Source organism: Excalfactoria chinensis, chromosome 3 (assembly GCF_039878825.1).
Source record: "Excalfactoria chinensis isolate bCotChi1 chromosome 3, bCotChi1.hap2, whole genome shotgun sequence".
Taxonomy (NCBI): domain Eukaryota; kingdom Metazoa; phylum Chordata; class Aves; order Galliformes; family Phasianidae; genus Excalfactoria; species Excalfactoria chinensis.
The window spans coordinates 27,328,684-27,346,746 of record NC_092827.1 but is presented as its reverse complement, the minus strand read 5'-3'; the positions used below and the strand labels follow the sequence as shown (position 1 = coordinate 27,346,746).

Sequence of the window (18,063 nt, the reverse complement as noted above, 5' to 3'; positions counted from 1 at the left end):
GTATTCTATCATTTACTGTAACACAAACATTTTGAATTTAAATGTCAGTAGAAATTATAATGTCTGCTTAAAACACAACGTAGATTACTTAGGGAAAAAAAAAAAAGGGGGAGAGGGAGGAGGATAAAAGTAAAAAAGAAAAAAAAGAAAAAAAAACATTGCCAAAGCAATGAAACACCAGAACTGACCTGAGTAGAAAGTCCACGATCAGAAAAAAATACTGTGCTTCTATTAATTATAGTTCACATTCAGTGTAAAAATGTATTTGAAGCACTGGTGCCTTTAACAAAACCTACCTTCTTAGGAAAACCTGCTCCATGATGAACATCCTTATTTGGGACAGAGCTTAAGAGCACTGCCAATTTCTACATACATCAATCAGCAAGTGATACCAAGACTTCCAACATATCATGGATTTTTTAAATTTTTTTTCTTTTAATAGGAACAGTTCGTTCAAAGAAAAAAAAGAAAAGAAAGAAAAAACAACAACAAAGGACAATAAAATTAAACACCTAAACAAAAACAGGCTCTACAACAAGTATTTATCATATTATAAAGCACCACCACCATTTACAGAAGGAGGTAAGAAGAGACTGAAGAACATTAACAGATGATGTTCTGTTTTATTAGACAACTGATTTAATGGCTTGGAACTGTTCAGGCAAACAGAAAATTTGTGAAGGTGTTAATTCAAAGGTGCTTTATAACATTTCGATAAAATGTAGAGATGATATCTAAAGCTGCTACTTTACTTTGGGCTTCTGGAGTTTAAAGGCCTTTCTCTACAAACATGCATACTTTCCAATTTCAGAATTCTCCTCTAAGAGTGCAAGATGCAGTAAACCACCTTTCAGCTGGGAGGAGTTGCCTAGTACCTGTCATCCTCCGGAGATGCATGCTGGATATGAATCCTGGGACTAGTAGGTCGTCTCCTCTCTAGGGAGGGGGACCATCTACCCCTGTTTGCCCGTTCAACAAAATAGGAAAAAAACAGGACATTTAGTCTGTGATAAAATTAAATATATGGGACTCGGGACTGGAAAAATACCCCACAAAGTAATAGAAGAGCATCTTCTTATTATTCATCTTATTAATTTAAGTCTTTCATACAGCATACCATACATTTTTAAATATTCTCAAAAGCTAGACAATTTAAAAGCCAATCATTCCCACAGAAAGTTGTAATGCAAAAAATAGAAGAGTCTTCAGAAGATTGTATGATATTATTTTCTACTGAACACCAGCTGCCATATTGTTAAACTAATCCCTCCTTACTCTTTGCACTGAAAAAATGCATCCTTGGTAAATATATAGGAGTATGAATTATAAGAAAAATCCGAAGGCATATAGTGACCCTTTTCTGCAACACAGTGAGAGTCAAATTCTGCTCCATTCATCAGCCTATAGAGATTTCTTGCTTTGACTGCAATTGACATGCTTACTAATAAAAAAGCTCAGTACATTTTAAGAGCTATGCTTCTGAGTAAAATGTCACAAAACTCGTATGACCATGATCACCACAAGCATTTGTTTCTTCATATTCTGTTCCCTTTGACTTGTTCCTAGCAGCAGCAGAGACTCTTGATGTGACAAGGACTCTCACAGCAGAGAAGTGATAAATACACCAGAGCTCTTGTTTCTGTGACAGTGTGGCAGCATTGCTTACTCCCCAATAAAGTTCTGTTGCAGAACCAGAAAATTAGAAGATGAAAATAACAGCTTCATGCAGGTACATTTCTTATTTAGGTAACTTCAAAATACAAGTGCAAATACTGATTTACAGTTAATTTAATAAAGCTAACGATACTTTATTATGTACACTAGTGTCTTAATGTGACTTTTCTTTTAAAAAATTCATTTAGTTTACAACAATGCACAGTATACTATAGAATGACATTGCTTTTGTTTTTGGTGATACTTTGTGGTTCTGAAAGCATGCATGTAATAAGTTAGAAAATCAAAATCGACTGATTAATTTACAAAAGCAGCAAAGTGTTCAAGTAAATGCTGCACAGCTGTGCAGTTGTCACTTTCTGAGGCATTCTTCCAGTCCGTGTAATAAGGAAAAGGGTTTGATTTATGCAACATGCAAATAACAAAGGTTTCAAGATATTAGCATCACTTGAACATATAGGTAGTTCTGCTGGAATTCTCAAGAGGAAACAGGTTGTTAGCAGTTAGTTTCTTTTTCTCTCCAAAGCAGGAGTCAAAGAAAATGTTAATGCATCAGTGCACTCAAAGACCTTAATATGCTGATATCCACTGTAAGTGTCAAATAGCGTTTGGTAGAATTAACTAGGGCATGAAGTATGATCTTTGAGATCATGCTCCTTCTCCAAGTTTTAATGACTGCGAGCCACAGTAAAAAGCAGACAAACATGCAATAACCCATTCCAGTATCTGTTTGAAAATAACCAAAACCACAATGCATTACAAACCTAATGCAAGCAGTTATTTTACTCTACAGATTTTTAAATATAAATAATGACATTCAACATTGCTGTTAAATGCAGGCATGCAGTATGAACACCAAATGCGTCAGATTTACTAAAACAAAAAATAGAAATTTTACGATGAAATCAGATCAAGTCCTAAATGGATCAAATGATTCTCCAACCCTTCTGTTATCTACTTACGAAGTTTAGCTTTGTATCTTGCTTGAGTAGTAATGATCAGCTGACATTAAAAACACTGAAGATCTTTGAATCATATTAATTCCTACTTCACCTCACAATCGAGCTCAGCAGAGGTGCACTGCATTCTACAGCTAGGCAGACTCTGTTCTACATGAACTTATTACTTTATTGTACTACTAAGTTTTACTTGCTCAGAATTCCACAACCTAAACCTCCGAGGACCAAAGCGTACAAGTGTTATCACTCTGTAAAATTAATTTTGTGCTACCTGCTGTTACACCGAATAATTTCTTGGGACACAAGAAATTTAGACAATCAATCAGCCGTACTTGATATTAATAAGTATCTGTCACTGGCTACAATCTTAAATATCACCAGATCATTTGGGGAAGAGGCTATAATGATAAGAAATCACAGGCAAAGTGATTCAGGACATGTAAATCCCATGCCTGTGTGCTTTCTTGATTTGAGGCTGGTGATAGCACACAAATATCTCTGTTTTAGGACATGATACACAGAAGCAGAAATTTTGAGACACAGCAACGACAATGAAAAATCTTATAGTAGCAGCAAAAACTGCTTTTATGGGTTTAGAAGGTATTATTACTAACTTATAAACTAATATATGTCCTGTTGATAACCGTGACCATTGACAAGATAATTATTTTGACCAAAAACACTAGGATTTTTTTTTAACTATTTTTTCCTAGAGAAGATGTAATGCCACATTTATCTTTACATTTTGACAATAAAATTATTTTTAAAATAAAAATTACAAATCCATTCTATGAATTAAAATAATATAATACCACAAACACAACTAGAAGTGCCTTCAACACAGTCCCTACACATATAATGATAAAAAAGAAAGTTGTGTTTTAGAGACTGGACTTCACAAAACCTTTGTGTTTCTCTTTGCTAGAAGCAGGATCAACTACACCTGACAGAGAGTTATCCCATCTCTTATCAGAGAGCATCCAATAACAAAGCCTAGAAAAGCTATTCCATATTGTCTAGTGGAGTGTTTTATTATACTTGCTTTCAAGAAAATTTTTTCCTAATGTTTTGAACTGTTCTAACATTTCCCAGTGTAGTGAACCTGTAAGATAGATGAGCCTACCATACTGTAATTTTAGTGCCTTACTCTTGTCTTGCTCAGCACAGACAAAAATGCTTTCTATCTTCCTTGAACTTAATTATGTGTTCTTCAAAATAAGGACTTCTCTGTCATTACATGCAACTGATAAGTAACTTCATGCTAAAGAATAAGTGGAGACATTTCACAGTGTAGTATGAAATCACCTAAAATGAGTTTATAAGATCATATTAAGGATATTTTAGATACTAAATACAGCACGTTCCTGTAAAAATTGGGCTGCATTAGGAAAAAATGAGTATACCTATGTCTAGATAAAAAAAGAATTCCTGATGACAATACCCTGACAAAGCCACACACACCATTATTTGCAACAAAACCATCATGGAAATATTCAACCTGAATTTCATTAAAAAAAAAAAAAAAAAAAAAAAAAAAAAAAGAAGAAGAAAAGAAAAGGAAAAAGAAAAAAGAAAAAAGAGCTTATCTGCACCCCTATAAAGGATGCCATGCCAAAAGCCAATTTTAGCCTCAGGGATTTATAAAGTGAAGACATAAAATTCTTGACAGTTTTTCTGGATCTGGACCAGAGGCAAAGTGGCAAAAACTACTGGCAGTAGTGGCCACTACAAGAAACAAAACACCTCTCTTTATGAGCAGCACATGTTCAAAGCCGCAGATTCTATCCATTGTCTTGCGAAGAGATGTTGCTGAAGATGAGTCTAAGGGCACAACAGTCCTAATTAATGACAGGAACAGATAAAGTTTTAAGGACAGTATTTTAACTAGATATTTTACCATTGCCAGATGCTGTTTCATTGAATATTCAGCTTGATGTCTGGCATCCTGAAATGAAACTACAAAATGTATGCTACCTATACCCATACATTTTTGCATTAAATAGCTGCTTACACATCAATACAGCTGTATATATATAAACACATAGTAATATGATGCTACAATATTTTTTTCGAAAAGGTCTAGAGTGGTATCCTGTGTTTTAGTGGGGATGGCCTTATTTCTTTTTTGTAATTTTATTTTTTGGATGACCATCGTTATGGTAATTAGTGCTTTATCTTAAAAAAAAAAAAAAAAAAAAAAAAAAAAAAAGAGAGAGAGAGAGAGAGGAGAAAAAAAAAAAAAAAAGAATGAACTAATGTAGATCTACTTGAAATATTCCAGCAGGGCACGAGTCAGGTCTGTGCAAGAGCACAGCTTGAGAACAGCAAAGTTGCAGTAGGAGGCTGTGAAGGAGGAAAAGGAAAATTCTCTATGCATGAAAAAAAAACAAGAGAAACCTTTTCTCAAAGAAAAAAAGAAAAACACTAAGTTCTTACTGCTTTTTTTCACAGTTACTCTCCCAAAATAATAAATTGATGCTACAGTTTCCCTAAGTAAATTCAATGAGAAAGCAACTTGATATTAACTGACATATTAGTTTGCACTGAATTGATGCAATTATATCATAGTAAAGGGGAGTGTATTATTGTCTTAAGTGAAGCTAAAACCTCACCCTAAAATGGTGTACATATCAACCAAAACTAGAAGGTGCTCAAAAATTCCTTTGTGGAACAATCCCATCAGTCAAACACATCAATTATATTTAGTTCATCTAGGATTTTGAACCAAGATATTCTATTAAAGGTTCAGAAAACATCCAAAATAAACCTACATAATTTAAGTGACATAATAGTCTTTCACGCATATTGCAAACTTGACTTCTTAGGCCTTAAGTGAGCCTTAACATTATTGTCACAGAGTGAAAAACAAAATCTTACTGCAGTGACTTGCCTTGTAATTGCAAAAGCAGATGCAATTGATCAGATTAAAGAAGCAATGAGGTTTGGCTGGGTGTCCTACAGAAAATATGTTGCTTCAAAACCTGGATTAAAATGTGAGAGCTTTGTTGTATAATTTATGAATTATGTCGCTGTCTCATTAGCAGTCCACAAAGCAGGCAGGAAATAAATGTAATACTTTTTAGCAAATGGTGATGAAGATTAACAGTCAAGTGGTACTTGTCAAAATGCTCAACACTGTAATGCTATTATCAGCATACTGAGGACTTTTGCAAACAATGACATCAGCTTGAATTGAAACAAAGAAAGAAGCCAGAAGCAGTTATAAACACCAAGACACAATTTACATGACATACATGAATACAGGAGCAAAAATGTCCACAAATACCAAAACAGACATGAATGTACAGGAATGTAGAGTACTCGTTTAAAGGAAAACAAAACGTAGAAAGACCACCAGCACAGATGACAAGAAATTTATAAGTTTTTATTTTATACCTTTCTCGTTCTGGTGAATGCAAACTAGTATCTGGTCTCAAGCAGTTGGTACTAGCACTCCTAGCCCTGTCAAGGGAGGGCTGTAGTTCACTAGTGCCAGTGCATTGCATCCAATGGTAGAAGAGAAAGAAAAAGAAAACAAAGAAAGGAATACAATGTTAGATATTAACTCATAAAATAATGCTCTTTTTACAGAAAATGTAAAATCACAATGATTTAATTAAGGAAAACAAAAAAGAGCTGACTGGATGACAGAGCCAAGTTTTGTTTAGAAAATAAAATCAAATAAAAGACTAAAAGACTGCCAAAATATTCCTGCTAAGACTGTTGAAATGCTTGAAACAGAGGGAGACAGAATATCCACTGGCAAAACAGTGGAATGAGAAATATCAAACAATACATCTAAATCCTTATTAATAGCAGTAAGTCTTAAACCAACATAAAAGGATGTGATACGCTATATATGACGTGAAATCACTTTACAATGAAGCTCATTAATTCTGTAAATCCATCTTGGATACAAACAGGAGAGGGGATTGATCCTTAGTTTCTTACCTAACCAGTAGATCATCTCCAAATTTCGGAATTCGTGAATTAAGGCAATCACGAAGGAGAGAAATATCCTGTCTAACCACTGATTTGGTCTTAGCACATGCAGGAAGAGTTGAGCTTTGTAAATTAAGATAATTTAAACAAAATAAAAATAAATTTGACATGTAAGCAAAATCACACACAAACAAAGGAACAGAAAAAGACAAAGCGTGCAACATATAATGTTAACAGTGAAGAAAAATTGTGCATAATATAAAGTGTTTGTCTTTTATATGTAGGGGTATTTTAGAGCTCATGAAGTTATTTTAGGAAGAAGTCCTTTAACTCACGTTTATCTAAAGTACGCAAAACACTTGTTCTTTCTTTCTTTCTTTTTTTTTTTTAATACATATAAATATATGTATTTATATATAAATATATGGGAAGATTTTAATCTCTAAGAAGTCATTAACTACTTAAAGGGGACTCTAAATACTTCTTACCTGTAAAGGTTCCAATGAATACTGTTTTCTAGTAAAGGCATCTTGGGTGGTAATGTTTTATAGTGCCTAACAGAACTTCTTGAAAGTGAAAAAAGAAAAGAGGACAACACAAAAACATGCAAGAAACAAAAAGACAGGTAAAAGTAAAGCAAGATTGACCAGAACTTAAAATAAATGTATAATGTTCTACTATAGTAATATCTGCATAAGGAGATTTCTTAATGCATGTTTTTCTCAATTCACCTGCTGTGATAGCTACCTGGGGGACAATCTTTTTAATTTACCTTCTTGTTATTATAGCACATGAATTCACCACAATACTAGTATAGCTCAGACACTGTTCTTGTAATGAAAGTAATCTACATTCCTACTGCTGAGATTTTTAATTAAAATATATAAGCACTTGTAAAGGATTAGGTTGCTATTTATTTGTTTTAGTAAAGCTTTATTTAGACCTACTGAGAATTTAACCGACATGCTTTCAAAGCTAAGCATGGAAACCTTGCTAAAACAGTGATAAGTAGTACCACAAATACAGTTATAGATGTACTTGCATCTGGCATTTCTGAACGTTGAAGTTTTTTTGGAAGTGGTATATCAGCTTCAAAACCTAATTAAATAGTCTTTATAATCATACCCTAATTAAGGGATGTTTAGATATTGTGTTGAGGGACATGGATTAGCAAAAAGTATGGGTGACAGTTGGATGGCTGGACTGGATGATCTCATAAGTCTTTTCCAACCTTGGTAATTCTACAATTCCACAACAAACCTTGACTTTGTATTTTGGACCTCCCCATAATAATATTTCTTCATCTAATACACATCCCTTAAGACTTCTTTCTTGAATTAAGCAGAAGCTATTCCAACAATTTAATTATTATTGAGCAAGCTGCCAAGAAAATAGGACTAATCCCTTATGGTGCTGTTTTTAACATGAATAAATGTCAGGTCACTATGAATGAGAAAGGAGGAAAGATGACAACCAGTTTGCAGTTGTTGTTTTTTTTAATTGAAAGGATTTTTCTCACTATTAGCCACTATTATCACTTTTAGCCAAAAACAGTATAGGTTTCAGAGTTACATTTAAAGGTCAATCTATGTTGCCCCTATGCTCACATTCAATATATTAATAAAAATAACATTTTGTTTTATCATATAAAATCAGTATAACTATTACTTTTGTTTGTTAATTTAGTAGATTGCTACTTATATTCATTCCTTCAGTAATTTGGGATAACTTGTTCCTTTTTTTGATTATAAACTGGAGAGAGACCAACTTCTCATATGGTCTGATATGATAAGGAAAAATGGTTTGAAACTGAAAAAGTGGAGAATTATATTAGATACCATGGGGATTTTTTTGTTTCTACTTGGAGGGTGTTGAGGTGCTGCCACAGCCTGCCCAGAGAGCTGTGGTTGTCCCATCCCTGGAGGTATTCAAGGTCAAGGCTGGATGGGGGCCCTGGGCAACCTGATCTGGCGCCCATAGGAGGGGCTGCAACTGGTGAGCTATAAAGCCCCCTTCCAACCCAAGCCATTCTATGATTCTATGATTATAAGAAAATAAAAGCAAAAATTAGAACAAGGAAAAACACAAGGGCTTCACGCTCTGAATTCAGAGTTCCTCTGATCTACTGATCTATGTAGATGACCATGCGCAATTTTTAGCTGGTTAGCTACCAGATGCACTGATGCACTTTAGTTATGTTTAGAGCTGGGAACAGTTGAGAAAGAGAGGTTCAAACCCTCTAACATATTTTTTAAGACTGAAGGTGAGCACCACCTGAAAAATTTAAGCCTGGATCAAATTATTAGCACTCATGAAAAGGAAAAACAGAAGTATTATGAATTTCCTAAAATCTGGGGTTGTAAGAAGGATGCCTTTAAGTCATGCCCTCTTTCATCCCTATTCTTTTCTCTTCAAATGTCCAAAGTCAGCATGAGATTAGGTGTCACAAAGAGTAAAGTCTGTTGGGTTTAATACAGACATAGAAATGGAAATAAAGGAAAACATAAAAATGTCTGAAACCGTAACAAAACTGCCATGCACTGGTGATCAGGACTACTGTGACTAGACAGATAATCTACCACAAAGAAACAAAGAAACAAACAAACAAACAAAAACCTGTATAATGAGGAATTCTTTAGCTGCTTTCAGCCTTACAACCGATGTTCACAAACACATATATACAAGCATTTTGAGCTGATTTAAAACAAAACACAAAGAATAACTGACATCTGAATCACAGTGTACAGTGAAGGTCCGTACTTACTGGATGCTGAGTACACAAAGCACACACAACTAACCAGAGGTGTACCAGATTCCTGTATTTACCTGATGGTATGTAGGCACTCTGCACTTCTTCCTCGTTTTGCTCTGGGCAGCATAAGAAGCTCACTGCACAGACAGGATGGGTGGTGAGTGAAACAGATATAATTATGAAGCATTAGATGACATGGGTTATGCCAATGAAATGCAAATGAAAACAAAAAAAAAAAAAAACAAAAAACAAAAAACCAAGAAACTTCAACCCAAATATACAGCCTGCTAATGTTCAAACCCACACTGCACTTCTCAAAGAATGTGAGCCAAAAAAATGTCTGCAATAACTACATTTTCAATCAAATCCTTCCACCTGGTTTCATGAGGTTTCTCTGTTAAAATTCCTTACCAATTCAGAGTTCTCCATGACAAAAGCTGTCTCCATAAATCATTTACATTTCTCTAATAACCTCCTGTCTTATACATCAAAGAACCACAAAGAAATATTTTAGAAAAATAGAAAGGTGACTGTTTTTCTCTAAGCCAAAATAGAATACAAGAAAAAACTGAGGGAGAGTTTGTTACTTCACTGCAATCCAATTTATGGGAAGAGTAAACCCTTTTTGTCCTTCTGGGAAAAAGAAAAATGTGTTAACTGGAAATACGTCTGGACAAATAGAAGTTCTGACTGATAGCTCTTTATTATGCAATGTAATCCTAACAAAACAAAACAAATTGCTAATCAGTCATCAGATTTTTTGTTTCTTATTGTTTCCAATTCAGAATATCAGCCAACTAATCTATTATTCATTTAATGCAACTGAACACATGCTAGCACCTGAAAGATGGTAAAATTAAGACATATTTATGCCTATGGTAAGTGTGATTATGGTATGAAACATCCCTTGACTTAATCCTGTAGTTTTATGCACTTCAATATGATCAGGAAGACAAAGTCCCAACATTCCACAAACTACTGTAAATATGAAAGTAAAGCTAAACTTCATGGAAACATGCTATTTTAAAATAAGCAGGGAATCATATGAAGTACTGCAGTGACAGAGAGAGAAAAGATTACAAAATAAATAAAGTAGCAGCTGTACAATGCGTTTTGTGCTTCATACCATCATAAAATGATTAATTGATGCACCATATTTCTCTACTGATCTGAAATAGGAAGACTAAAAGAACAGCTTCTGAGTCACAGGTGAGATTTAAGTTTGTATCTGGAATCACTAGCCTGAATTAGATGCAGCAAAAAGTATTATAGGTGAACCAAATTGTTTTTTCTTTTATAGAAAAACTTCTACTTCTTATCTTTGAGCACTAACAGCATTTATATGCAAACTTCCAAATTACAAATCCTTGTGTATTAGGAAAAGAATACAATTTTCTGCAGCTACTTAAGATATTTGAGATTTTCTTGCAAAAACTGAGGAAATTAGCATAAAAACACTACAATCAGGAAATGTTATGCACTGCTTAAGGTTCAGATACAGGAAACCTTCTGAGAAACAGGATAAAATCTGAAAAAGAGTAGTTGTGAAAGGTAATTTGATCATATTTATTCCACTTTTGCTAAGTCAAAGGAAATCTACTGAAATGCACCCAAGGCAAAATGTAATATTTCATCCAGAAAAGGAGTATAATACAGCAAATCCACCACAAAAAACCTGAAATTAAAAACAAAACAAAACAAAAAACAAACAACAAAGCAAAAGAATCCATAACATTAAATTATTTACAATGTAAAATGACACTGGAAGTTCTACACTAAGCTGAAGTTGCTTTGGAGATATTTAAATTAAAGATTATTATTTTAAAGTAAGAACTTCCTAGTGGGAATATCCAAGAGCTAAGATTAGCATGTATTATTTAGGAATAAAACAAAAACTGAAATGGGGTACCTCCCTGAGAATCAGATGATGATCCTAAATTGAGAGGAAAGTATATTGCTTAGTTGGATTTCCTAATATAAAGCTTTCCTAAACATACATATATGTCATATAAACATACATATATGTCTTATATACACATACATATACAAATATTTATACACACACATATACACGTGTGTATATACATTTATATAAGAATACATTAAAAAAAGGTAAAGTGAACTGACCAGTTCTGCTAGGAGTGTATCATACTAGATGCTTTTCTAAGAGCCTATTATTATTTTTACAAAGGTTCATTAAAAATATTAAATATTAATTTGAGACCACTAAGATCACTGAGAAAATGATCAAAACTAATTAGCAGCTGCTATTATAAGAAAGATACTTACTTTTCATATCAAGTTTATGTTTGGTATCTACAAGAACATACTTGTTTAGATGATGGGTTCAGTAAATGAATAACAATACTTGCAACTAATGTTGATACTACGACATTGTACTGGTACTGATGCTGAATATTTACTTTTCTGTATACTGAGATGTGAAAGATCCTATCAACAATGAGACTGTTGGCAACAATATAAAAATCACAGACAAGAGTCTAATCCACTCTGTGATTCTACTCCTACTCATGGAAAGACAGCAAAGCCTGCAAGAGTTAAACAGTTTCAGCAACTGAAGACATCTGGAAAAAAGCAAATGGAAAAAAAAAACAAAAATGAGACCAGCATGCACCAGATTGTTCCTTGAGGAAAGAAAGTTCAAGGAAGCTCTGATTAAATCCTGCAAATCCTGTAAGCCGCGTACATCCTTCATGTCTGATCTTTTAAATTTCTGAAAAGCATCTTCCGAACCCAAAGAACTGAAGACTATTTCCTATTCATCTGAAAAAAACAGCAGTGCTTTGCTGCTGTGCTCTTTCTGATGGCTGATTTCTGAAAAAGCATCAGTACATCTCTTTCTCTCCAAGCATAATTCATATGTGCATTGTCATTTATACCATGTTTTGAGGCAGTAAGATAAATCTATGTGAAGTCAATTCTATTTCTTTCTTTCTAGTGATGAAAGCTACTTTTAAATGTCTCTTCAAAATTTGTTGAACAAGAAAGCTATCCAATAAATATTTACAGGAATACTTTGAATATATTGCCACCTATAATAAATAATAACATAAAACATATGCAGCAAGTGGAAATTTCTTGAACTAGCTTAACTATAAATGTGATGTTGCCATAGTTAAAAAGCATTTCAATTCACCTAAAGGGAAATTCAGGAAAAAAATCCAATTTAGACAATTCTGTGGTTCTACTTCATGCCTATGAAGTAGGACACATAAATTTTAAGCAATTTCAAATAAATGATTAATTCTCATACATAAGTCATGACAAAACAAAACAAAACCAAACAACAACAAAAATGGGTAAGATCATTCTGATTTTCTTCTATTTTTTGAAGACATTCCTAGATAACTGAAAACAATGCCTAGTAGTAGAGAACACATTCTCTGAGGCACGTAGCATCTTCATATATTCCAGGCAGTGTCAATCATCAATGAGTGGAGATTCTTCTTAATTAGAAGCCCTGAAACTATCCTTCCCTATGCTTGTATACTGTACTGAGTTCACCAAAATGTGATATAAAATTCAGTGAGACTGAAACAGTAGATATCCAAAACATATTTGCATAGGAAAGCAAACTGCAGCATTCAACTCCCATGTGGTAGGAAGACTTCCAAGTATTTTTCTGACTACCAGAGCAGACAAATATGTTTCTCTGGTTTCTGATACAAGACTCGTTAGGAAATACATGCAAATTTATGGCTTTCAAGCAAATTCTCAGGGCAGTTTTCATGAAACAAACAGCATAATAGTCTAGGGCAGACAATTAAGAACCATTAGTCCAGACACCTACTACCACTATCAACCCAGTGCAGATTTTCACCAGAAAACAGGCATAAATAATTTAAATATGAATACTTTTTGCAATGAGGTTGATTATCTGTCCCTCCCTCATTGCTATCAGGCTGTGGTTTTCTGCTGAACATTTGAAAACCAGGCAAACTGACAAAGACATTTCTAATGTTATTACCAAGTTCAGACTGACAATATACCTTTCTTGATCAGACAAATACTGACTATCCATGTCTCTGGATCTGTAATCAGCTGGACTTCTGGAGGCCTCATGGTGTCTAGTTGGAGAACGTGATCTTCTCATTTGATGAATTTCATCTAAACTCCTGAAAGGCACATATATCTGTGATAATCTTGTTCTTCTCACAAATAATATAGTTTAGTGGACAATTAAAAAACTCCTGAAAGGCAGACATATGTACAATAATCTTGTTTCCCTCATAAAAAATACAGCTTAATAGACAATTAAATGGTACACGTTGATTGAACAAATAATAAACACAATTGGTAATTTAAGCCTGTTGTTACTTCAAAATAAGTTCTATTCATAGTTACTATACAAATTGTCAATCAATACTATACAAATTTGAGCCATCTTGAACGAATTAATGGTCAGCTGGGGAATCAGGTGCAGTCAGCATGGGTTTATGAATAGTAAATCCTGTTTGAAAAACCTGATTTCATTCTATGACAAGGTGACCTGCTTAGTGGATGAAGGTAAGGCTGTTGATGTGGTCTACCTGGACTTCAGTAAAGCCATGGACACTGCCCTCCACAGCATTCCCGTGGAGAAGCTGGCTGCCCACAGTTTGGATGGGTGTATGCTTGGCTAGGTGAAGCACTGGCTGGATGGCTGAGCCCAAAGAGTTGTGGTCAATCGAGTTAAATCCAGTTAGCTGACAGTTATAAGTGGTGTCCCTCAGGGCTCGGTACTGGGACCACTTCTATTTAACATCTTATTTATGATCTTGATGAGGGGATTGAGTGTACCCTCAGAAAGTTTGCAGATGACACCAAGTTGGGAGGGAGTGTTGGTCTGCCAGAGGGGACAAAGGCAGTACAGAGGGACCTGGATACTCTGGATCGATGGGCTAAGGTACATTGTATGAGTTTCAAAAGAGCCAAGTATCAGGTCCTGCATTTTGGTCACAACAACCCCAGGCAACCCTACAGGCTTGGGGAGGAGTGGCTGTAAAGCCACCTGATAAAAAGGTACCTTGGTGTACTGATGGACAATCAGCTGAATATGAGCCAACAGTTTGCCCAGGTGGCCAAGAAGGCCAATGGCATCCTGGCTTGTATCAGGAATGGTGTGATGACCAGGACTAGGGAAGTAATCCTGCCCCAGTATTTGTCACTGGTGAGGCCTCACCTCAAGTACTGTGTTCAGTTTTGGGCACCTCAGTGCAGAAAGGATGTTGAGGTGCTGGAGCAGGTCCAAAGAAGGGCAACAAGGCTTGTGAGGGGCTTGGTGAATATGCCCTATGAGGAGTGACTGAAAGAACAAGGGCTGTTCAGTCTGGGGAAAAGGAAGCTGAGGAGAGACCTTATTGCTCTCTTCCAGTATCTGAAAGGTGCTTACAGTGAGAGTGGAATTGGTCTCTTTCCCACTGGTAACAAGTGACAAGACAAGGGGAAATGGCCTCAAGTTGCACCAGGGAAGGCTTAGGTTGGATATCAGGAAGGACATCTTTACAGAAAGGGTTGTTAAGCACTGGAATAGGCTTCCCAGGGAGGTGTTTGAGTCACCATCCCTGAATGTGTTTATAAACTGTTTGGTTGTGGTGCTCAGGGACATGATTTAGCAGAGATTTGTTAAAGTTAGAGCAGTATGGTTAGGTTGTGGCTGGACTCGATGATCTTTAAGGTCTTTTCCAACCTGTGCAATTCTACAATTCTATGATTGTTTACTGCACTATTAATTATCCTGTAAAAATGCTTAAATTACTTCATATAAGATTCAGTCACTGCCTGAATAGCATTCCCAAACCAACAATGAATCACATGAAAAATACCAGTAAGAGCTAACTCTTAGAAAGATATGATTAATCTCAGGGCTGCACTTGAATGGTTATTGGAAGTATAAATCAAGTTCAAATAACTATTAAACTGAAATACAATTCTGTTTTTTAAAAAATGCTGAACAGAAGAAAAGTAAACATACCAGTGAGAGATTACACAAACTTGAAACCAACCAGTTTCACTCACTTGTGATGCCTACCTCTGTGATGGCACATTTGGTAAACGTGAACGGGTCCTGCCCTGATCGTCACCACGGTGAGGAGATACAGATCGTGAACGATGATGCGTTGTTCTTTGCTGTTCTGGCACAGTTAGTGTTGTAGATCTACTTTCTCTAGTGCTAGATCTATAACCTACTGATAAGAGGGCAATAAAAGGAAATTAGAGAACAACAGTGTGGATTTTGAATGAATTCAGATGGTTAGTCTTTCCAGGAACACACAACTAAACGCTTACACAACTGTTAGGTAGTCATTCAGCTGTTGTACATCCTGACGCATCATGCAGTCAGGACAAAATACTAGGATTACCTTTTAATTCCTATATGTGCAGAGACAGAGAAACTGAGATGACTTTCAGTATGCACTAGAAAGTGTGAGGGAGAGAATTGATTCCCTTTTCTATCTTGGGGCAAAGTACACACAGTAATTTGTATTTCAAAATTGTCATTCAGTAGCACATATCTGAAATGAATTTATATAATGTAGGTTTACCTCATCTAGCAAATGGAGAAGCCATGCCTGCGTGTTATAGCAGAGACTCACACAGAACTGCTCAAAAATAAAGACTCTTTCTGACCTTTTCCATTTAAACACAAAAATGCTCCCCCACTCAACTTGGTCAAAGCTACTTACTTTCAAAAATAACAAGCATTTATACTCTATTATATAAAAGCTTGAGTGTTATATCCACTGCAGACCACATTTTCCAAATACTATCAATGAGATGCAATATTTTTCATAATCTCTTTTTGTTTAGGGCTTAAAAAATTTACTATCATTCTGCTATTATTTAACTGCTGATATTCCTGTTTTATTTATTTATTTATTTATTTTTTCTAAATAATGGGCTATTTGTTCACATTTTGAACCTCACCCTAAAAGTCCAGTACCAAATGAAGATCAGCATGATGCACTGCTTCCAAAAGGTGCTTGCTACCTATCCAGAATATCCTAAGTGGATTTGGTCAGAGTTGCTCCTATCTAGACATTTAGATGAGGAAAAATCTTCCTGAATTATAGGAAAGGTCATCCCTATAGTCATTCTTACCTGAATTCACATACCAACAAAAAGTCATTTTGCTGTTTCTACTGCATTAATCTAGCACTAAATACCTGTACTGTGCTTTTTTTGTTTAGCTAAAAAAGTAGCCTGTATCAAAAATCTTCTCCCCATACAGGTAAAGACCATCATCTAAACACAACATCTTCAACTGGCTAAATGAAACCAGCTGCAATTTTTGAGCTTCTTTCTCTACTGTTTCGAGGTTGCTGGCTTAGGTTGTGTTGTTTGTTGTTTTGTTTTTTTTTTTTTTGCATAATTTGAATATCATGCAGTTCTTTTCTAATATTTTACTAGATTGTTTAAAGCCTCTTAAGTGCAGTCTATATATGAAACCACTTAATCACAATGCGTTAGTGAGTACTGATTGCAAAAGGGGCCTGATCCTGAAAAGTATCTACTCAATATTTCATAATCTTTGTTACAAAGAAAGACTCCAAAGTCACATTGATTTTGATGCACTGTGATGCTGGAGTATCTTATCTGCTGAAAACATTTTTCAGAGTCACGTAATAAAACCAGAAAGAAATATCAGGATACCCTCAATGTAAGTACAAGGACTGGGTGAAAACTTTGAAGTGAAACAGTGACTCACTCAGGATTTCAGTGGAGATTGGCTGATTTTCTGTAATGAGATTGGTGCAGAAAATGTCTAGTATTTTTGTCAGAGGAAGACAACTGATTACATATGACAAAAACTGATGTGTTCCCTTTCCCAGTATAATTAAACTTGAGTTTTATGCATGAGAATATATTTTCTGGAAAAAAAAAAAAAGTATGTTTTGTATAAAATCATGTCCTCTCTAACACAATAAACACTCATCTACAATTATTAAACATTAAAATCAAAGAAATTCAAAGCTTCTTCCTAAGCTTTGGTAACTATTCTGAAATGTGCTTTAAGTTTTCAATAATAAATTTCAGTTTAAAGTGTGCTTCCAGAGTATTTCTGGTCCATCTAAAAAACCAATACCTAAGATTATCCTATACACTTAGACATCTGACATATGAAGAAGCTATCAGCCTGTATATTCTTCATAGCTGTGTTATCTGGCTGTGGTATTAAAACCTTGTGCATTGGGTGAACACAAAGAATAGAAAAATATAGAAGAGACAGGGCAACAGTAAATATTTCTTGTACGTATAACTTCTTTTTCAGTTGGTTAAACTGCATCCGTAGTTCCACAGTGACCATGACAGTGACAGCAACAGTAACATCTCCTTGTATCTTCAAAAACAAAGGTTCTGTGCTCTCCAGAGTGAGCAGGGAATTTTTTCTTTTGCATGGGAGCAGCAACACAGCAGATGGCATTTTATGGAGAAGAAGTTTCTCAGGTGGTCATGGGAAACTGTCAGGTTTGACATGAAATGGAAACTGCATGGATGATGAAAATGTTTCTGATATCTAAAGCACTAACTTCCTTTATAAATAAAGACAATACAGCCAATGACAAGGTGTTATGATGTCACCCTGCTGCTTCAGGAACGTCAAGTGCAACACATTTATACAGATAATTTTAGACAGAAGAATAAATTCTTCTGGAGCATTACTCAAAAGCAGTACAGCTCATTAAAAATATCCTCTTGTATACAGCCAACTCAATATGAGCCACTAATGCCTCA

General features: G+C 35.0%; 1 protein-coding gene across 50 annotated transcripts in view; it reads right to left on the bottom strand.

Annotated features, from left to right (window-relative positions):
- Positions 1–18,063, bottom strand: part of RIMS1 (regulating synaptic membrane exocytosis 1) — a 294,338-nt gene that overhangs the window by 88,477 nt on the left and 187,798 nt on the right. For 13 of the 50 annotated variants that reach the window (XM_072330750.1, XM_072330773.1, XM_072330720.1 and 10 more), the window contains 5 exons: positions 15,359–15,515; positions 13,338–13,463; positions 9,402–9,464; positions 6,030–6,119; positions 876–959 (listed from right to left, as the gene is read on the bottom strand). In XM_072330750.1, the coding sequence (XP_072186851.1) occupies positions 876–959; positions 6,030–6,119; positions 9,402–9,464; positions 13,338–13,463; positions 15,359–15,515 (520 nt within the window). The remainder of the gene's footprint in view (positions 1–875; positions 960–6,029; positions 6,120–9,401; positions 9,465–13,337; positions 13,464–15,358; positions 15,516–18,063) is intronic. The other 37 variants (XM_072330751.1, XM_072330726.1, XM_072330727.1 and 34 more) reach the window with 5 other exon arrangements.